The 22,922-nt window shown below is 38.4% G+C and overlaps 1 protein-coding gene across 2 annotated transcripts in view; it reads left to right on the forward strand.

Annotated features, from left to right (window-relative positions):
* The first annotated feature begins 10,302 nt into the window (after window positions 1–10,302).
* The window catches only part of LOC132829584 (CXADR-like membrane protein), a 128,461-nt gene continuing 115,841 nt past the window's right edge, over window positions 10,303–22,922 (forward strand). The window contains exon 1 of one of the 2 annotated variants that reach the window (XM_060846848.1): window positions 10,303–10,372. Coding sequence is in view for 1 of the 2 variants with exons in the window: in XM_060846847.1 (XP_060702830.1) it covers window positions 11,191–11,227 (37 nt within the window). In the remaining variant the exon portion in view is untranslated. Of the gene's footprint in view, window positions 10,373–10,927; window positions 11,228–22,922 lie in introns of those variants that run through there. The other variant, XM_060846847.1, reaches the window with a different exon arrangement.

Consider the following 22,922-nt stretch of genomic DNA (forward strand, 5'->3'; position numbering starts at 1 on the left):
ACATAATTTTATTAATGGACACTTCAGAAATTCAAATTTGGCTTGATAGATCATGCTTTTTTTTTGGTTTTAATAAGGTGGTCTCTCATTGAAACATTGCATTTAATGTTCCAAATTTGATTTTAACAATTAAACAGAAATTTATTATGCAACAGAAATGAAGAAAAAAATAGAATAAATCAAACTATACACATATAAGGAAAGTTTAAATATTTCAAAGCACATCATAAAATGCAATACCATTAATCCCAACAGTACCTCTTCACATTCATGAAATACCAGAGAGATTTCCCTTCTCTATCACTCTTATAGTGCTTAACTTAACTGATGAATTTGGATGCTGCCTGAACTGCTATGCTCTTCCAGCACCACTGATCCAGAATCTGGTTTTCAGCATCTGCAGTCATTGTTTTTACCCCTTCCACTTTTAAGAGCCTGATCACCTCATCTTTGAGACTTCCTACAGTTGACCTTAGACTTTCTCAGTTTCAAATAACCCATTCGGAATTTTACTAAGTGTTTTCAGGTCTAGAATTTTCAAAATAAATTCCTTACACTGAGGTAACCCATTTTTAAAATTGTCCTAAACCCTCTCCCTTCTTCAGGATAAACCATTTCACACCTGCACCTACAATCCGGGTATTTGCAAACTGAACTGAAGCCAAAAGCTTTCATCAAGGTATGGGTATTTCCCCTAAGACAGCACAATTTCACAACTGTCTAACTGAAGCCTTACAAATTATTTTGTTTACTTTGTTCACTTGTAAAGCTGTCACATTGTAAACAAATTCCCATTAGCTGAAAAGACCTCTCTCATACTGTTTTTTTTAAAGAAATCACCAGGCTACAGATATATAAGTTAATCATGAAATTCATTCATAGACAAACCTACATGCCATTATATACTTGCATACATACATACATACATATATATACACATACACACACACACAATAAAAATCATTTACTTTAGAGTTTGGATTTTGAAATAGTGGTATGTATGATTTATATATATAAATCATATACCTGACACCATACCTTCTAAAACCTGTGTCCACTGACAAACAAAAAGCATCACCATGGGGGATCAACTAAGCAACAAAGGAAATAAGCATTGAGTGCATTGAAAACATACTGGAATGAGTTAAAATTTTGCTTTCTCTTATCTTCTACCTTTAATTTTCTTTTCCTGGCTTCCTGAATTTATATGACTTTTGGGTTCTGATTAAAGGTTAATTGTGTAATGATAACTCTGTGTCTCTCTACAGATGCTACCTGATCAGTTAAGTATTTCCACTTATTAAAAATAAAATGAAATAATTTTAATTTTCGAATGTACAATTTCATAACTTGCAGTTTTGGATATAATTCACTATAAGTGCTTTTTAAATTGAATTTAGATTAGATTAGATTACTTACAGTGTGGAAACAGGCCCTTTGGCCCAACAAGTCCACACCGACCCGCCAAAGCGCAACCCACCCATACGTTTACCCCCTACCTAACACTACGGACAATTTTGCATGGCCAATTCACCTGACCCGCACATCTTTGGACTGTGGGAGGAAACTGGAGCACCCGGCGGAAACCCACGCAGACACGGGGAGAACGTGCAAACTCCACACAGTCTGTCGCCTGAGTCGGGAATTAAACCCGGGTCTCAGGCGCTGTGAGGCAGCAATGCTAACCACTGTGCCACCGTGCTGCCCACTTGAATTACCTTTCAAATTCTCATGCTACCAATAAACAGCAAAGAATTATTCTGTTTCATCATTAAAAAAATTATTACTGAGAAATGGTTGATTTAAAAGAAAACACTTGTCATGCAATTCATTTCACATCCTCGACATTCCAGAGAGCTTCACAGTGAATTAAACATTGTTGAAATGTATCACATATAGTCGTGTAGAAGTCAAATTTTACAATTGACTATCTTTTAAGGTTAAATTTATGGAATTGACTAATACATGGATACTACTTTTGAGGGGCTAAAATTCATGCTACAGTCCAAAAAGCCCATTTTCTACCAATTTCTGATTACAAACTGGTGAAACTGTAATATCATATCTTCTGGTTCAGCAGGCAGCTTTTGTGCAATCTTGGTTCTCTGCCGAAGTGCTAAGTCATGCCTTCTCATGAACCTTGTGCATCATCCTGCATTTGCCTTAAAATACGGAATTCCATCCTTCTTTGATTTGTTTCATGCATGGATTTGAATGGCTTCTTAAATAACACTATTTCCATTTTGACGATTTTCAAGTACCTACACAGCAACGTTTTTTTCCAGATTCTGGATTAGTGGTGCTGGAAGAGCACAGCAGTTCAGGCAGCATCCGAGGAGCAGTAAAATCGACTTTTTGGGCAAAAACCCTTCAACAGGAATAAAGGCAGAGACCCTGATGGGTGGAGAGATAAGCTAGAGGAGGGTGGGGGTAGGGAGAAAGTAGCATAGAGTACAATAGGTGAGTAGGGGAGGGGATGAAGGTGATAGATCAGGGAGGAGGGTGGAGTGGATAGGTGGAAAAGAAGAAAGGCAGGTAGGACAAGTCATGGGGACAGTGCTGAGCTGGAAGGGAAGGGGAAATGAGGAAACAGTTGAAGTCCACATTGATGCCCTGGGGTTGAAGTGTTCCAAGGTGGAAGATGAGGCGTTCTTCCTCCAGGCGTCTGGTGGTGAGGGAGCAATGGTGAAGGAGGCCCAAGACCTCCATGTCCTCGGCAGAGTGGGAGAGGCAGTTGAAGTGTTGGGCCAAAGGGCGGTGTGGTTGATTGGTGCAGGTGTCCTGGAGATGTTCCCTAAAGCACTCTGCTAGGAGGCGTCCAGTCTCCCCAATGTAGAGGAGACCGCATCGGGAACAACAGATACAATAAATGATATTGGTGAATGTGCAAGTAAAACTTTGATGGAATTGGAAGGCTCCTATAGGGCCTTGGATGGAGGTGAGGGAGGAGGTGTGGGCACAGGTTTTGCAATTCCTGCGGTGGCAGGGGAAGGTGCCAGGAAGGGATGATGGGTTGTAGGGGGGCGTGGACCTGACCAGGTAGTCACGGAGGGAATGGTCTTTGCGGAAGGTGGAAAGGGGTGGGGAGGGAAATATATCCCTTGTGGTGGGGTCTTTTTGGTATGCGAAGGTTGGTAGGGTGGAAGGTGAGCACCAGGAGTGTTCTGTCCTTGTTACAGTTGGAGGAGTGGGGTCTGAGGGCGGAGGTGCGGGATGTGGACGCGATGCATTGGAGGGCATCTTTAACCACATGGGAAGGGAAATTGTGGTCTCTAAAGAATGAGGCCATCTGGTGTGTTCTGTGGTGGAACTGGTCCTCCTGGGAGCAGATACGGCGGAGTTGGGAATACGAGATGGCATTTTTGCAAGAGCTAGGGTGGGAAGAGGTGTAATCCAGGTAGCTGTGGGAGTCGGTGGGTTTGTAAAAAATGTCAGTGTCAAGTCGGTCATCATTAATGGAGATGGAGAGGTCCAGGAAGAGGAGGGAGGTGTCAGAGATGGTCCAGGTAAATTTAAGGTCAGGGTGGAATGTGTTGGTGAAGTTGATGAATTACTCAACCTCGCAGGAGCACGAGGTGGCACCAATGCAGTCATCAATGTAGCGGAGGAAGAGGTGGGTGTGGTGCCGGTGTAATTATGGAAGATCGACTGTTCTACGTAGCCAACAAAGAGACAGGCATAGCTGAGGCCCGTACATATTCCCATGGCTACCCCTTTGGTCTGGAGGAAGTGGGAGGATTTGAAGAAGAAATTGTTAAGGGTGAGGACCAGTTCAGCCAAATGAATGAGAGTGTCGGTGGAAGGGTACTGTTGGGGACGTCGGGAGAGGAAAAAACAGAGGGTTGGAGGCCCTGGTCATGGCGGAAGGAAGTGTAGACGGATTGGATATCCATGGTGAAGATGAGGCGTTGGGGGCCACGGAAATGGAAGTCTTGGAGGAAGTGGAGGGTGTGGGTGGTGTCTCGAATGTATGTGGGGAGTTCCTGGACCAGGGCCTCCAAGCCCTCCATTTTTCCCTCTCCCAACATCTTTATTGTTCGAAACAAATCTTCCTTAGCTTTAAAAATATTTACTGAAGTAGTGTCAACTACTTTACTGGGCAAGGAATTTCATAGCGTGACAACCCTCTGGGTGAAGAGATTCCTTCTCGATTCAGTCCTAAATCTGTTCCCTCAAATCTTGAGGCTATGCCCTCTTGTCCTAACTTCACCTGCCAGTGGAAACATCCTTTCTACTTCCATATTATCTATTCCCTTTATATGTTTCTATAAGATCCCACCTCATTTTTCTGACTTCCAATGAATATAATCCCAGTCTACTCAGTTTCTCCTTACAAGCCAATCCCCTCAACTCTGCAATACACCTAGTGAACCTTCTCTGTACCCCCTCCAGTGCCAGTACATCCTTGGTCAAGTAAGGAAAACAGAACTGCACACAGTACTCCAGGTATGGCCTCACCAGCACTTTGTACAGCTGCAACATAACGTCTCTGCTTTTAAAATCAAACCCTTTAGCAATGAAGGACAAAACTCCATTTACCTTCTTAATTACTTGCTGTACCTGTAGATAAACCTTCTGTGATTCATGCACAAGGACATCCAGGTCCCTCTGCATAGCAGTATGCTTCAACCTTTTACCATTCAAATAATAATCCTTTCCACTCTTATTCCTATCAAAATGGATGACTTCACATTTATTAACATTGTATTCCATCTGCCAGACCTTTTCCTACTCAGTCAATGTATCTATGTTCCTCTGCAACATTTTTACAGTCCTCTGCACACTTTGCTCTGCCACTCATCTTAGTGTCACCTGCAAACTTTGACACTGTACATGTGGTCCCCAACTCCAAATCATCTACATAAATTGTAAATAATTGTAGTCCCAACACCAGTCCTTGAGGCACATCACAAGTCACTGATTGCCAGCCAGAATAGCACTCATTTATCCCCACTCTTTGCTTTCTTTTGACATGATACATACTTGCAGTAAAAAGCAAGAAGATGACCCAGGGAATTCAGCAGCCAGAAGAGTGCAGTCACAGAAGACAACAGTGGCTGTGTGGTTTTAAAATTAAGTTGATGTAATTTTAATAAGTGTCTTATTGGAACAGCATATTATTACAGAGTTGGAGACAGGTAATAAGCAGTTAAGAGAAAGGGGGACTTAGTGTTGTGCATACTTGTTGTTTAATGTTCATTTTTAGAGTTAAAGAAATAAATTGATGTTATTTTCTTTAAATAGTGGTATTTGGGAATTCTCTGTCACTCATATTTTAACAGATTATGAGGCGGGGTGAGGTTTTCTGGGTGTTTGGTTTAATTAACAGAGGGGTTCACCACCGTGTCATAATAATAACTGTGCCAGAACCTCAGGGAAAAGGTTTTGAAGAAAGAGGCTCTTGCTCCTTTTCAAAATGGGCAGCTCAGTGTTAACATTGCAAATATGAGTTTAAAGAGGTAACTTTCAGATATATACACATTAGATAATGAGTCAAGAAAAGTTGAAGTAAAAGTTGACTCTTGCAGTTCACATAATTCTATCCTCCATGGCGTCAGTTTCCACTGCTCATTGAATCATTATTGATCAATTTTGTTTTAAATAGTTCAATTAAGTCAGTATTGTCCACACTAGATGGCAGTCTATCACATAAATTAATTTCTTGACAAGGAGCGTTTCCTTCTGTTAAGTTCAACATGTTGCTGTTTGACTTTCTATCTGTGCTTTCTAGATCATCTATGTGAGTTCGACAACCTCTACATCACTTTATCAATGATCTAAAGCCTGGAACTGTTTTTGTTTTTGCTGAGTGGATCCTTTCAGATGTCAGCATTGGGTTAAAATTCCTCTATTCACTAAAGTGAATAAAGTGTATCTCAGTGCTAACTCATTCAACAGCAGAAGATTGCAGGTCAATATTTATCCTTCAGTTAACATCACGATGACAGGTTACATGGTCATCACCATCTTGCAGATTTCAGCGAGCTTGCTATGTGCAAATTGCAACAGTAATTTTGCATTTCAAAAAGTAATTAATAACTAGAAAGAGTGAAACCCTATGGGAGCCTGAATGACATGAGCTATAATGTGATTGTGACTAAGTTACATGAGAAATTCTCTGAAGTCTATCCAGACATCAGGAGCAGCTCATAGTGTCTATTATGCAGTTCCCCATTAGTGGGGTGAGTTTTTGCTTGGCAGTAGCAAGTTGCCAATTAAGAGGGATGATAGCTTAACATCTGTTAAGCTTGAAAGTACTATTCATCAATGAGTTCATGATGCTCATGACCTTGAATGGGATGCCGTTGCAGGTTGAACCTGCTTCATCACTTTGCAAATGGAGGTGGAATAACTTTCTTGGACATTGTCCTCTTCTTGCCACTCTTCACTGGCTTCCTCTTCACTGCTTTCTTAGTTCCCTTCTTGGCAACTTGTCCATTTGTTTCCTCGATCATGGTCACAGTCATATGCTCACTCATTCTGAACATACCTGGGTGCTCACAGCATTATTGCCTCACTATTTCATGCCTCGCCCTTCTATCCCCCCAGCCAGAGTAACCAGGCTCATATTACTCAGTCGTGCCTTGCCATTTAGCACAGGCAGAAAGGTAGGATACTTGTCATGGTTGTCTTTAAGCTCAGTCAAGTAAAACGAGATAGCCTTTTGTCAGAATCTCCCACTTCAGTATGCCAAGGACAGCCCTTATATCAATCTAGCAGCTTGGACATAGTCAATCAGCTGTGTGACAAGGAGGTGTGCTAATTTCCCCTTTTCTGCTACGTTCAGAGCAGCTGTAAGTAACTGTGCAGGGTGCCTCTGCACTGACACTTCTTGGCTGAGTTCACAATAGGCTGTTAAGAATTGTGCCATGACCAGGATGCTTGTAAATTCTGAGATATCCATAAATAGCGAGTTGCTCTGGGTATGGTGAATGGTAAGATGGGGCTAGAAATGGACAACGGGGATGCCATCAGAAGAGGGTGAATAGTTACTGAGATGAGTTTGGTAAGATACAGTGATGAAACTCATTTGATGTTGCAACAAGGATGTTGCCAGGAATGGAGGATTTGAGCTCTAAAACTAGACTGGATATGCTGGGAATTTTTTCACTGCAGTGCAGGAGATTGAAGAGTAGCCTTATACGGTTTATAAAATCATTAGGGGCAGAGATAAAGTGAACAGGTGGGGAGTTCAAAACTTAGTGTCATATTTGTAAGGTGAGATAAGGAAATTTTAAAAAGGACACTAAGAGCAACTGTTTTACACAGAGTGGGCTCATGTGGAGAAGGAACTGCTAGAGGAAATAGTGGATGCAGGTACAGTTAGAACATTTAAAAGACATTTAGATAGGGACCTGAAATGGAAAGATTTGGAGGGATATGGGCCAAATGCAGACAAGTGGTTTGAGTTTCTTTTGGGAACATGATTGGCATGGACTAGTTGGACCAAACGGCCTATTTCCATGCTGTATGATGCTATGACTCTGACTTTAACTAAAAGACAAAAAGTCAATTCAATTTACATTTAGCCCAATAATATACGATTCAGCCCAGAAAGTCTTATGGTTGTGGAAGTTGCTACATAAATGCAAGTCCTTTCTACTAATATTAGTGGAAAATCAAGCATAAGTACAAAGTTTAATCATAGTTATTATTTTTACTAAGATTATATCATCTTATAATTTATCTTAAGTATGGTAACCATATCTGAATACTGCACAAAGTTCCATGGGTAATCATCATGATGATTCTTCAGTAACCATCTGTTAAATTATATGTTATTTTCTAACTGAAGTTCGCATCCTGAATTTGCTATACAATGTAGTATATAGATTTCTATAAGCCAATACAAGTAAATTTTTCTCTTTAGCTCACCTTATTATTGATAGGTATAAGAAGAAACAAATCCATAAAAGACTATCTCTCAGGCATCAAATGTTTCTTTTTCTTTCATGTCCAATTATCTCATGATCTATGCCCAAAAATTGCAACTTAATCACAGCAACTCAGAGGCCTCTTTGTTTTCTTCATAATTTGACTTGATCATCTGTATGTTCTCTCCGTCTACAATTCTCTACGTAATAATCAATATATCCAATTGTCTTTAAAAAATAATTACTTAAAATGTCATTAACTGCTTCTTCTGGGAGTGCCTCCCTTTCATGGGGATAAAGATTTTTTCTGAGCTTGAGTCTAAGGTGATTCTCGAACCTATAATATTGGGAATCAGAGGTAAAATTGCATCCCAAATAATTAAGTGTAAATATCAAAATAAGCCTCTGTGACTTTGATATGAAATGTTGTCCCATAAGCTAAGAGAACAGCTAGCCCCATAAGCACTTGACAAATGAAGTTCCAGCTCAATAGATTTTTAGGCTGGAGCTTCTGAGCTACTGCTAACCTTGAATATGGAACAAAATAAATCACGTTTGCCAGTTTAGTTCTCTTAATGAAGTGGATAATTTTATGTCAGAAGGAGCTTTGTGGGCATTAAGGTCAACATGCTCTGTTCTCACTATCTTTAGTTTCAAGGGTTTTAATTTTGGCTAATAATTTCTTGTGTAGAATCTTTGGAAATGCCTTCTGGAAGTCAATATAAAGCACATCCATTGATCTGTCTACTATTTTACCTCTTTCCTAAAACATGAAGGAATTTTGTTAGGCATGGGCTATTTTTTACAAATCTTTGTTCACTGTTTGAAATCAGTTCAAATCTCTCCAAGTGCTGAGTCACGCTGATCTTAGTTACAAGCTCCAACAGCTTTTCCACTGTAGATGTTAGCCTGACAGGTCAAAATTTCTTGGTTTCTTACCTTCCTTTCTTCATACTTTTGGAGAGGTTAATACGTTCACTAGAATCGTCAGCTCATGCCTGGAACTAACCATCTTGTCCTGTTTAATGTCATAAAGAGTATCTGAACTGGTATCTGAACTGGGTTTGTAAGTGAGAGGATTGACAACCTCTACCACACTAAAATTCAAAGGCAGATTAGCCAGAACATTTCTTTGAAATGCCATCATTTTTCAAATGCATAGGTCCTCTTATACATGCAGGTTCATATCCAATACATGGATAGTATTATACCTCCCTTAACATCTGGTTCTGGTTTTTCTGTGAAGATATCATCTTCACTACCTGGCAGTTTTATCATACAGGAATTAAAATTATTGGAATACCACCCATTAACCACTACAGAGCAACATTTAATTCAATGCTAGCATTAAAATCTGGTTCTAGAAGGTCACGTAGCAAAAGTATTATACTATTGTTACAACTGCACCCTCACTTGAATCCACTCTATTAATTGGCGTGAAAGATATTGTTTATCCAGCATTAGTAAGTAATGTAGAATGAAACCCATATTGAAAAATATGCTGTGCTGAAAGCATCAAAACAAGTTCTAATGCCAAAAATATTATTTTTGCTTGGCACTACTTACATCAAAGTTATCGCCAAAAAGTCCCAATAATATTATTCTGGATAAAGCTAAAACTTTGCAAATGCAAAGCAAAAAAACTTGACTTGAATTTGCAAAAACAACAAAATTTAAATCTGTGCAGTACCTTCTCAAGCACATTACTTAGCTCATTTGTGAAAATATAAATCACAGCCAAATGTGAAAATAAGTAATTCAATTGTTTGTCATTTTTAATTGAAGCTGAGGTTCTCTGTTATCAAATTGGATTGTTGAATTTTATTCAAATGTTTGCTTTCATGACTGTGAACATTGTTGGTGGGGTCGTATGAAATCCATCCTCCCTCACCTCACTTTGAAACCTTCTGTCTATATTAAAACGTGTCTGATTGAGTTAAAAGGAGAGGAAAGCTCCACCTTTTTATCCATTTATTATATGAGAGGGAAGAGCTGTGCTAATGATGGCTTCCCTTGCATCCCTTGATATTGGATGTTGATGTACGGTAGAATTATATAACACAGATGGAGGCAAAATACTGCTCATGCTGGTGATTTGAAATAAACGGAGAGAATGCTGGAGAAACGCAGCAGGTCTGGCAACATCTGTGGAGAAAAGAATAGAACTTATGTTTCAAGTCCAGTATGACTCTACAGAATTCTTCAGTATTATGAGGACGAGTCATACTAGATTTGAAACGTTACCTCTGTTACACTCTGCACTTATTTGTTAACGCAGAAGGGGGGTTGTGGGGAGGGAATCAACCCATTCGTAACTCTGCCAACTCTTCCATAGTGCTGTCCAAGTAGCCCCATTCCCTACTTGTACAGGGCACGAGTTTCTCTTCAGGAAGCCAGCACTCTCCTCTCAAATACAACAGATTTCGGTTTCAGCCATTACTGAGAGATCAGGCATTCATATTTTAAGACCATTCTCCATCAAGACAGTACGATTTCAGGTGATCAGGTTTGTTTATAGATTTTTTTTCAACCGTTTCTATTTTAATTGACAATAATTACGATAAAAACAGCTAAGTAGAGGAAATATCGGCGGGGCTGATGTTCTTGTGATATATCTGAAGAAAAAACATTGGGAAGATAATTATTTGCAGATATTGAACAGAATGAATCAAACGCATGATGATAAAAAAATTCAAAGCTTTTGTAATTAAAATTTTGCTTGTGGAAATCGATGAGATTTATTTTAAAATGGAAGTTTAACTTGGATAGTTATATATTTTTTCGTTTTCTAACTCGGCCTGCTACGAATATGAAATGTTTGTTTAGACCACTCTTAGAGACAGCCATTCATAGCCAGCAATCATTCACTTGTGATGTTAGTTTAGACAGAGAGGAAAGAAAAACACCCTATACTTTTTTTTGCAGACTTGTGGTTAGACTTGCTCTCTGCAACTTGCAGATAGGAAAATGTGTGTAATTTCAGCTCTGGCGATCACTGCCCTCTCCATTCACTCCCCTGAAACGAGTCAATCAGCCCTCAACGTAACGGACCTGTCCCACCAACTCTCCAGGAAAGGCGACCCCAGTGCTCTCCACTTTGCATCTGGGCAGTTGGAGTAAACTTAACAGGGTCGACAAGGAGAGCCTCTGCAGTGATTTGGAGAGATGTAAATATCCCTTGGAGGCATTCCTTCTGATGGTTTAATGTGTTCAGGTCTGTCCCAGCATTCCAGTCCCACTAATTCAGGAGGCGGAGAACGAAGCACGAAGATTTCCCATCAAGTTGTGGATTAAATGTCGAATTTTTAAAGCTACCATGATTTTGTCCTCTCTCAGTTTTGTGCTGCTTCTCGGTAAGTGGTGTTTTGTTTTAGCCCCTTTAAGCCAAATGATTCGTAATGATGTGTAAAACTTCGTATAAAAATACTTGGATTGTTTCTGTGTCTTGATTTTTTTGGAGTCGAATCATTACTTTGTCCCAGTGTGGGTGAGACTGAGGGACCTGCATGAAATTTATTTTATTCAAAGAATGCTTGTTACATTAGGAAATATGTTTCCCTCATAGATTTGTTTTTTTGTCTAAAATTTACTGAAACTTTTAGTGAGTTTTGAAAAGATTAACAAAGCCTTTTATTGTAGCCTTGACAATGTGCCATATGGGAATAATTTAAGAGTGCTATTGTGTGCATAATTGTCTTAAAATCTTCTTTTCAGTTCAGTTTCAAACTTTTTCAGTGCAATTGACTTAGTAAAATGCAGCCTTGTTTCCAAAAGATGTAACTCGACCCATATTGGAAACAGATGTGGGATGTTAAATTAACAGTTTCCAGACCAATGTATATCCGTATATACATACACATGTACAAAGCAGCAGACTGGGTTAATGAAAGGGCGGAGGATAAGCTTTATGAGGAAAAAAATGAAAACGTTGAAGAAAAGATTAATATCGCTTGGCTGTTCTGCAAGTGGCTGTTTATCACTGAGAATGTGATGGTCAGCCTTTTAGTAGTGGCCCTAGGGCCTCTGCAGTCATGAAACTGGAGCGAGTCCAAGTCCTTGACCTGGCGCGCGAGGCTGTGGCACTTGGGTGTGAGCCATTGAGATGGTTTGCAGCGCTCTGTGAGCTGTCCTGACCCTGCATGCTGTCCCTGCACCATCCTATGAGACCAAGGGACTTGAAGGCATGTCAGCCACATAGGGATCAGTTAGTTGCTGTTTCTTTTGTTTTTGAAAGACTTAATTAACGTACAGTTGCTTGAAACTAAACAACTTTGATTTGTATTAAAGCCAGAATGCTGAATGGCTTTCAAAAGGGATGCCTTTGCTTTCAATGGATGATATTATTTGCTCTGTTTCAATTCTAAATAAACATTATGAGAAGAAATTGCAAAGACCTTTGCTTCTTATTACTTTTTGATGTGCTTTCTAACAGTACAGATTTAGATGGCATAGGTTAAAACCCACCAGGCATACTGGTTTCTGATTCAATGATTTTTGTTTTTCCGTTTCTAAATATTTAGTTTCTTGGTATTTTTTGATATTTACACTCAGTATTGCATTGTTTGCATTTGGACATTGGTTACTGAGTCTACAAACTTTGGACTTTATTTGAGTATTAAATCAATACTACAGCATGCCCTTTAACTATTAGTTCAACACCAGCACTATTAAGCTTCACTTTGTACATGTAAAAATATCTGAAATATACTCTAGAAAGGCATGGATAATGGGCGGGTGAGGAAAATGTTGAGTTGAGAACATTCACAGCAGAAATTAGAAGAGGTAGGTTTTGATGGAGTTGTGAAGGTGAGGCAAAATTTGGTAAATTGAAGAACTTTAAGGGAGTGAGTTCGAGAGTGCTGGATTACAATAGCAAAAGATATTTCCTCGAATGGAAACCCATAACAGGTTAGAGACAGGAGAGAATGAAAAGAGTTGAGGCAAAGGGCTGAAGACAAGTTGAAGAATTAGATTTTGTGAGGCCACGGAGAAATTGGAAAAATAGTACAAAGGTTTTGAAATCAATGATTTTGATGGCAATGAGTAATGGACAATCATGGGTATGGCTCTACACTGTTATAGCACAAAGCAACTCAGGCAAAATGAATGAATGACGAAATCACTCAAGTTTACTTCTTTTCTCTGTATTGAATGAATACAATGTCACTTACATAGTGACCAAAAATAAATAAAAATATACTATTCACCCAGAATCCAATTTGAAATGGATGTAGGTTTGCTCGCTGAGCTGGAAGGTTCATTTTCAGATGTTTCGTCACCATACTAGGTAATATCTTCAGTGACCCTCCGGATGAACCTGAGCCACAAATCTTCTCAAAACTCGCTAACCAATCTGAAATATTACATTCACATTGCTTTCACACAATTCTTTATCAAATTTTTATTTACATATAGAATTAAGACACAGCTTTACACTAAAGTATGCTAACTATATCAAACTAACAGCTTTCTCAAATTTGCAAATGTATATGATATTCCTTAATGTCAAGGCAACATTTGACTAAGTGCAGCATCAAGGTGACCATGCAGAATTGGATGCCAATGGAAATAAGAGAGAACTCTCCACTGGCTAGATGATTTCATAAAGTTCAGCACTTTGCAATTCCTTGGATATTGAAGCACTATATGTCAGCCTGTAGCAAGACCTGATCAATATTCAGGCTTGGGATTATAAATGGCAGTCAAAATTTGCACCACACAACATCATACAATGGTAAGTATTACCACAAGAAAATCAAACTATCTCCACATGACTCTCAATACTTCTAACCATTGCTGAACTTCCATCAAAATCCCACGGTATTATCATTAACCAAATGTATACTGGACCAGCCTTTTAAGTGCTGTGACTATAACAGTAGGCTGGAGCTTGGGAATTGCATACTGTGTAACACACTACCTGGCTCTCAAAAGCCTGTCCAGCTCCTACAAGGCACAATCAGGTATGTAGTAGAAGACTCCCCATTTGTCTGGTTAAGCACAATTACAACAGCGTTCAATAAACTCAACACCATCCAAAACAAAACAGCAGCTTGATTGGCACTCCATCTACCACTTAAACATTCACTTCCTTCTGTCACGTTGTCAACACTCTTGTCACATCTTGCACGTTAACAAAAGTGTTTACATGGTGAAGCTTTGTTTTTTTTCTCCAAGTGTTAAATGAACAAAATGTCGTCAACTTGTGACACAGGATATTTCCTCTGCTATTTAGGGGTCAGTTAGCCAATCTACCTGACCCTTCTTACCACATTCAGTCTTTAGATCCTCCAGAATAATGGATGGGAATGTGATCTTATAACATCATTGCCTAGTAGACCAGTGGGAAATGAGGTGAGGTTATTCGTGTTTGAAACTCTGTAGCTGGGCTTTGTTCTATCTTTCACATGTGGGATGGTGGCTCTTCAAGGACAGCAGGAATCTTATCCTGTTATAAGTTTAAAATCACACAACACCAGGTTATAGTCCAAAGGTTTAATTGGAAGCACTCTAGCTTTCGGAGCGATGCTCCTTCATCAGGTGAAAGCTAGTGTGCTTCCAATTAAACCTGTTGGACTATAACCTGGTGTTGTGTGATTTTTAACTTTGTACACCCCATTCCTGGGATTAGGAGAAATTACCTTTTAAAACAAAACTCCATTTGATACCTCAACCTGAGCTACAGATCTTCTCAAAACTCTTCATTTATGCACTCAAAAATAGTGTAAGCTTGAAAATGAAAATTTAAAATCTTCTCGCAACATTGCTGTCCACATCACATTGTAGCTCATGTAGGCAATTTGGGTCTAAATGATGAACATGATCTGCTTCCTTTCCCGGTGGCCCTGATGAATAAAACTATTAAAGAAAGCATCGATTAACATGTGCTTGTAACCAAGCTAAAGCTGCAATAACTATTTTGAGAAAAACATTAAACATACTTTGGATGTATAATATGGCTTATTCAAAAAGGGCGACAGCTTAAGGCAGTCACGTCTTGAAGATAGCATTTCATCCAGCAGTACAAGAATCAAATATTCCTGCTTTTAGACCAGATGTGTGCTGCAGAATACCACATCCCATTTATCTAATGCATTGTGATTAACTTAACTCCAGCTCAGCCAAAGACAAGCTGTGGCATTGGTGAAAGAAGCAAAAATGCCTGGTTGATCATAAGCTTTTATAATGCAAACTTCCCTAACAACTCATTGAGCTGCAGTGCATCTAAATTAATATTTAGCACCCGTAACTGTTCTTGTGCACTTCATATTAGTGATGGGAGTTAGTATTCAGAATCTGATTGTGCCATGCCTGGTTGAAGTAGCACAGGATGTAAGAGAAATTAAACTTGAAAGCAGAATTCTGAAGATTCTCAGCAGGTATGAGATTGCTTGTACCTGTATTTTTTTAATGGTGATATCCATACCACAGTATTTGCTATCTTGACATGACTCATATTGAACATCCATGTCATCTGCTGTAAGGATAGTGTTACTTGTGTAAAGATATCCTCTTCCCTCAGCAATTTTCAATTCCTTTCTTTTGTCACAAATTACATGTAAGCCATCATTGCTGCAAAGGGTAACCCTTATTTCCAGAAAGGCCAACCTTACTCATCTGTGTTTCACATAGCAGTACTTGCACTTTCTCTGACAGCATGCATTTAACTGTAGTAGATTCATCTCAATGAAGTGCAAACTTATTGGTCCAATAGGGCTCTGGAAATGCAACGTGCAGTGCTGATTGTTAGCATATAAGATGAAGCTTGATCAAATAATTGATTTATCATCTATAATCTGGAGTTTATAAAAATTCTACTTGTGAGGTGCTGAAACTGGACATATTTTAGACAATTTGTGAGAATTGAGGGAAAATGACAGAGAAAGAGAGAGAAAGAGTGACAGAGACAGAGAGAGAAAGTGCATGACCAAAACAGAGACTAAACAGAAATTCAGTGGCATATTCCTTGCTGTTGTTTTTGCTTAGGCCAGTGGGTTTCTTTGTTTTTTATTGGAGGTACATGGAAGTCATTTAACATGCTGAAAATTATATTGTAATTAGTCAGCTAGAAGAGTTCTTTTAGGTGTTTTGTCCTGACTTGTGTATGCAGTTAAATTTAAGCTAGGAAGTACTATAATAGTACATGGAAAAACTTGTACACTGTAAAATATTTTGCCTCTAACTTGCTGAGTTAATGTCCGCCAGTTCTTTCATGGATTATTTTGTCATTTCTTCCCCACATAAATAAATCTTCCTTTTATACGCTGGACATCTATCTGACTACAGTGCTCTCTACTAAAGTCACACCCTTCATTTTTATCCGCTTATGTATGATTTAAGGAATTTATGATCAACATTTCCACTTTTATATAATTCAAAGCTCTCAGATTTCACCTGCTGCATTCGTTACCTGAAGTGAACTTTTCCTGTCTTATACACATCCATTACAGCTCCTTAAGCCACAGCATTCCGAATGCAATTAGTGATGAGCAATACATGCTGAAGGTGCCAGCAATGCCCAGATTCTCATTTGAGCAATTCCTTCTTCGCTCTTCATTTCACAGGTCTGTCAGATTCTGAACATAACATGTTTTGTGAAATTGCTGTAAAGGTAGTGTTCAGTGTGTTACCATGCACCAACTGGCAGTTACTTGGCTTGCCATTTTGCAGAGCTGCAAATGAATAAATCCAGAATCAAAGCTATTGTATGACATTTATTTTGTACAGCTAGTAACAGCGGCTGACTCAGTGCACAATAGCTCAAAGAAGTATCCTGTTGTACTTCACTGTAAACCAGGTTTGTTGACTGTTTTAATTTCATCACATTGTGCACTTGAAACAAAAAGTAACACAAACAGGATGTAAAAAAATAACATGGGCGACATTTGGATAGTGCACCACATATGAAGCTGCATTTCACTTTACAATTTGCAGTTGTAAATTCTGCTGATGCAGAATTTAAAGACAAATGTGGTTTTATAGAGGTATTAAGAACTAAAGACAATAGTCAAATGATTTTGTTTGAATTTAACTAAACTATGGATGGCACAAATCCAAACTTTATAGCATGTTCTACTTGATTTGCAGTGAAACTAATGAATTGCCCCAGTCAGGTAGACATGATGACAAAGTATTCTTTACAAACTATTCCATGGATATTTATCTTGTGTTAAACATAGACACATCAGGAGTAGGCCAAATAGCATTTCAAGCCAGCTATGCCATTCAATACGACCATAGCTGATCATTCAACCCAATAACCTATTCCTTCTTTCTCCCCATTACCTTTGTTCATTTTAGCCCGAAGATCTATATTTAAATCTTTTTTGAAAACATTTAGTGTTTTGAATTCAACCACTTTCTGTGGCAGATAATTCTACAGCTCACAACTCTGAGTGAAATGTCAGTCTTACATGGTTTACCTAAATCCTTAAACTGAGACCTCTGGTCATTGGGAACATCCTTCCTGCATTTCTCCTGTATAGTCCTGTTAGAATTGTATATGTTTCTATAAGATGTTCCTCATTCTTTTAAACTCCAGTTAGCAAAGGTAAAGGAAAAGTCACTATAATCTTCCCAGTCCAGGCTGCTCTCCCATTAGAGTGAGAAAGATAGCAGTTGGAAGTTTAACCTGAGGGATATCATGTCTCAGGCAAGAGAAGGGGATAGTCTTCCTTGGTGATCTCAGCTGTTTTGGGAATTGAACCCATGCTATTGGTATCAGTCTGCATTGCAGCTGTCAACTGACTGAGCTAACTGAGTTCCTTTCCTTCCAAAATATATTGTCCTGACTGATTCAATATCTCTTCATATATCAGCTCTGCTATCCTTTAAAACGATCTTTGTTGCACTCCCTTGTATCTGGATGCAGCAACCTTTTAAATAAAAGCAAACTGCTGCCAGCTCTTTCATGGATTATATTGTCATTTCTTCCTCACATAAATAATAAGTTGAAAGAAGCAGAGGAAGTGCTGTTGAAGCTCAATGGGTCTGGAAGCATCCTGAAGAAAGAAACAGAGTTAATGTTTCGAGTCCAGAATGATGACTCTTCAGAACTCTGTAGTAACCATGACTTAATCCAATATCCCTATAAAAGTTTGGTTTGAATCTTATTGTACAATCATGAATAATGCAGAAATAATAACAAGACAGGTCAGAATTCCACTGACCTGCGGTTGAGAGGAATGCTTGTTCTTTACAAAAACCTTTGGAGCTGGCTATGTGGGAATGGACTCTAAACTTTAAGACTTATTTTCTTCCCAGACCAAATTCTTCCTCAGGTATGGTTACAGACAATACCATTGATACCTGTGTGACATATATACTGTTGTAAAGGTAATGGCTGTAAAACAGCTAATAAGTTGCATTAGCTCTACTCAATGTCATGATTTTGCCCAGTTTTATGATGCAGAATGAGGTAGTCTCAACTACATAGTCTCAATGGAAATAGATGTTATGTCTCTAGCTCCTAATTGTTGTGATTGTGTCTAACTAGTTAATATTATTTATACTTATGGTATCTGCAATAAACTACACCTTGTTGCAAGGCAAGTGGTTCCTCTTGTTAAGACTGTCTTGTGGTTTATCCTGTAACACTGATAATTAGACAGGCTCCTCATTTCAGCACAGAAAGAAAAGAAACCACAAGTCATCAATGGTTGGTACTCAGCACCCAATCCAACATGGTGGTCAGTAGTGGGTGCCATTGCTGAAATATCTCAAACAACAGTGGAGTTAATCTATTTAATGCAAAGGAAAATAAACAATCATTGGTAAAATTAATTTACTACATTAAGAACATTGCCGCTTTAAAAAGACATGGTCAGTTCGCAAGATTTGTGAGAGCAACAACAGGGTGAATGCAGCACTCTGGTATGAAAGCCTTTACTTTTGAGATAAAGGAAATGCAATGTGAGCTAGAAACAGAGTAAGAGCTAGTGATACTGGAAAGAAGTAGAAATCTTAGAAAATATGCCTCTGTGGGAGCAATTGGGAGCACCAGGACTGGAGTATGAGCTCTTTTACAGTAAGGGGGATAAACTTTGCAATAAAGTGTAAAAGGCCATGCTGGTGAGGAGTGAAGTGCAAAGGGAATATTATCCCTTCAAAACAAGTGTGGGTGCCATTATGGTACTATAAGGCATAGTTATAGTAGAAAGAGCGAGGGAGGCCATAATATTGGGAAAAAAAAATTAAGGGATATAAAGGCAAATTTGAAAGATTGTTGAAAGAGAATAATAGAAGAACAAAATTAGACAAAGTTTAAGACTTCAAAAAGCTCAGAACATGTAACATAAACAAGAATTGGAGTTGGGGAATATTTATTAATACAGCAGCAACAGAAGTTTACTTAAAATTGTGCAAAGGGATTTTCATTTTGCTTGGGCTACAAAAGGCAGCAGAGGGAAACCTCCATCATGGCTGCAGAAAGTGGAAAACTTCTCCAGGATATGGAAATGCACTATTTAATCTTTACAAAAAGCAGGAGATCCTCAGTGAGTAGTAAAAATTATACAGTATTGTCAGTTAATTCAAATTAAAGAAGCTTGTAAGAAGTAACACAACACAATTTTGCCAGGTAACTGAATTTAAAGTATCATTGAAGGTTTGCTTATGGTATTGCCATAATACAGAAATCAAAAAAATTGCAGACAGAAAATATTGTTACTTTGTTATATTGCAAAAGTTGGACTTCAAAAACGACAAAATTTAAACAGCATTGATATAATTTAAGAATACAAGCTTGACGATAATTGACTACAAACAACTTTGAGAGGCAACATTTTTAAAAAACTTTAAAGGTATAAAAATAAATAAACACATTAAGAAGGAACTGAAAGAAAATAATAGATTGACAATAGATAAATGAGAACACAGGGTTGGACACCATGGAGAAAGTGAAAAATCACTCAACACCAGGTTATTGTCCAACATGTCTATTTGGATCATTCTGTGTCTTATGATCCAGATAGCTGTGGAGCAGGATCATAAGACACAGAATTTAAAGCAAAAGATGGCAAAAGTGAATCCATGCAACATTTTAGAAATTCCTACTTTGGAAATAGAACAAGTCTGATTCAAGATTGAGATATAAACAGACTCTAACCTCACACATTTAATGCATTGCCTGAGCTGTGATGGCACCTTTTGCTATAAAACCTGAAGTTAACTTGAAAGAAGCTCTGGGATTTACATATTAAAAAATCAAAACCTGCAACCCATTCTAAAAGATGAAAGACTTAACAGCAATCTAGGTTTGATTAATATATCATTTCAGTTGCATGGCATTAACCTTCTGCTAGAAATTCTGTGCGTTATGATCCTGCTCCACAGCTACCTGATGAAGGAGCAGCACTCCAAAAGCTAGTACTTCCAAGTAAACCTGTTGGACTGTAACCTGGTGTTGTGTGATTTTTAAGTTTGCCCACCCAGTCCAACATCGGCACTTCCACATCAGCATGAAGAAAACAACTTTTAGGATCCAAATTACTTGAAAATGTAACTCAAAATCTGGAATTGGACACATTGATCCATTATTCTTTTCAGTAGATCTTACAATGGATAATATTATAAATTACCAAAATACCAAAAAAGGAACAAATATTCTTGATGGAAGTTTTAAAAGCCTTTGGTACTTTTTTTCAATTTGAGAACAGAATCGAACAAATAGAATTTTCAAACATGCAAGACCTAAATGTAAAGGTCAGCTTCCAAGTCAATCTGTATATAATTTCAGTAATGACCTTTACAGATTCGTAGAAAACTTAACTATGGAGCTTTGAAAACAGAATTCAACAGGAAGACTTTTGGAATTACTGATGAGTTTTCATTAGATTTCATGCAGTTAGAAAATATTTAAAATTGGACAAATAATTGCTCTGAAAGCAGAAGCCACATAGGTTCTCAGACATATTCTGAGAGTAAAAGAATTACCTTCTGAGGAGAGAAACAGAATCTAATTACTTTATAAGGCATTGACACTCCAAGGAGACATATGATAAGACAATACAGAGTGTAAGTTAAAATATAGGTGCTTAGATTCAGTATCAGCTCTATGGTATAAACAAAGTCTCACAGGCATAAACAATATCCAGTAGCATTCCCTCCAATTTTGTTTGCTTTTTTAGTTACTTCCAAGGTCGCTGATCACTGTGCACAGAACACTGAAGCATACAGGGAGCTTTGGGACCCAGCCATGACAAAATAGTACTTCTGTAAAATTATAGGTCACTTCCAGAAGGTGTGATGATGTAGGACATTGTTTTAGAGCTGTAAAATGGGATAAAGTTACACACAGAAAGATTAGTATAGTGGAATAGTTTCCTTTAGAAAAGGTGTCCATTTTAGATGATTCATTCAGGAATTTAAACGGAAGTTAATGAGCCACTCAAATGGACTTTCGTAGAACTTGTGTAGGCCAATAGATATCATCTCATTGTCCACTATCACCTTAAGAAGGCGTGGTACTCCGAAAGCTAGTGTGCTTCCAATTAAACCTGTTGGATGATAACTAGGTGTTGTGTGATTTTTAATCTCATTTTCAAGCTTGGTACTGGAACAAGTGTCACTAACCTGTCCAATCAGATACTAGGAATGAAGAAGCAGCAGTTCCAGCTGACAAAGATGAAACTATATGGTTTAAGTGGATCACTTTGCAAGATTAAAGTAATGCTACATGTACAACACAAAAGATGCACAAGAGTTGAAAATATGTATGTGGCTCACAATCAACACTTCTCACATTTGAACCTGCTCACATGTCCTGGGCCATACCATCCTTGTGGTAGCAAGAGTTTAACTTGTTCACCAAGAACAACTGCGTCAAAAAAAATTTTTCTTCATCAACTGGTCAAGGAGCAACCAGTAGATGAGTTTACTAGTCTCCCTAACCCCAAAAGAGAAAGAACATTTTGAGATTATGTAAGAGATTTACTTCATACTGCCAACAGGAAAGATGTTATATATTTTACTGAACTGCTGGAAATATTTTCCACTCCCATCACCACCAAATAGCCTTTCAATCATTGTCTATTGAAGTGGACTTGTCAGTATCAGTGACAGAAGTGGAGCTGAGAGAGCAGCGATCCTCCACTGACATGACTGAGAATGTGAAATGTCTGATCCATCAATTTGACAACTGCAGAGTGTGAATGAAAATATCTGACCTCGTCAACAAGTTGAAGAGCTAATATACTTTAAGACAGATGTGTCAGCACATTGAGAATGAAGGTTTGTTTCAAAATAATAAAGATGGAGTTGTACAGAACATTGGTTAGGCCACTTTTTGAATATTGTGTGCAATTCTGGTGTCCCTCCTATGGGAAGGATGTTGTGAAACTTGAAATGGTTTAGAAAAGATTTATAAGGAGGTTGCCAAGGTTGGAGAGTTAGAGCTGTAGGGAGAAGCTGAATATGTTGAGGCTGTTTTCCCTGGAGCATTAGTGGCTGAAGAGTGACCTTATTGAGATTTATCAAATCATGAGAGACTTGGATAGGGTAGATAGACAAGGTCTTTTCCCTGGTTTAGGAGAGTCCAGAACTAGAGAGCATAGGTTTAGGGTAGAGGGGAAAGATATAAAAGGGACCTAAGGGGTAACATTTTCATGCAAAAGGTGGTGCGTATTTGGAATGAATTGCCAGAGCAAGTGGTGGGCATTGGTACAATTACAACATGGATACATGATTGGGAAGGTTTTATCAGGATATGAGCCAAGTGGTAGCAAATGGGACAGGATTAATTTAGGATATCTGGTTGGCATAGATGAGTTGGAGCTAAGGGTTTCTGTGCTGTGTGTCTTTATGACTGCATGTATCTCCATGGAAGTCTGATCATCATTATCAGACTCAGGTGATGATCACTAAAAGATAATGTCTTGTCTGAACATTTAGGATGCTATAAAAAAAGAGAATACTATTCAAATCAACAAAGACTTACCTGTTTCAGAAATCCAGGAACTTCAAGGAAGAACATCCTTGTTGTAACAAAACAATCATATTCCATGATGGACATTCATGGGACTGAGTGTGACAGATGATGTGATGGGACAA

Source organism: Hemiscyllium ocellatum, chromosome 29 (genome assembly GCF_020745735.1).
Source record: "Hemiscyllium ocellatum isolate sHemOce1 chromosome 29, sHemOce1.pat.X.cur, whole genome shotgun sequence".
NCBI lineage: Eukaryota > Metazoa > Chordata > Chondrichthyes > Orectolobiformes > Hemiscylliidae > Hemiscyllium > Hemiscyllium ocellatum.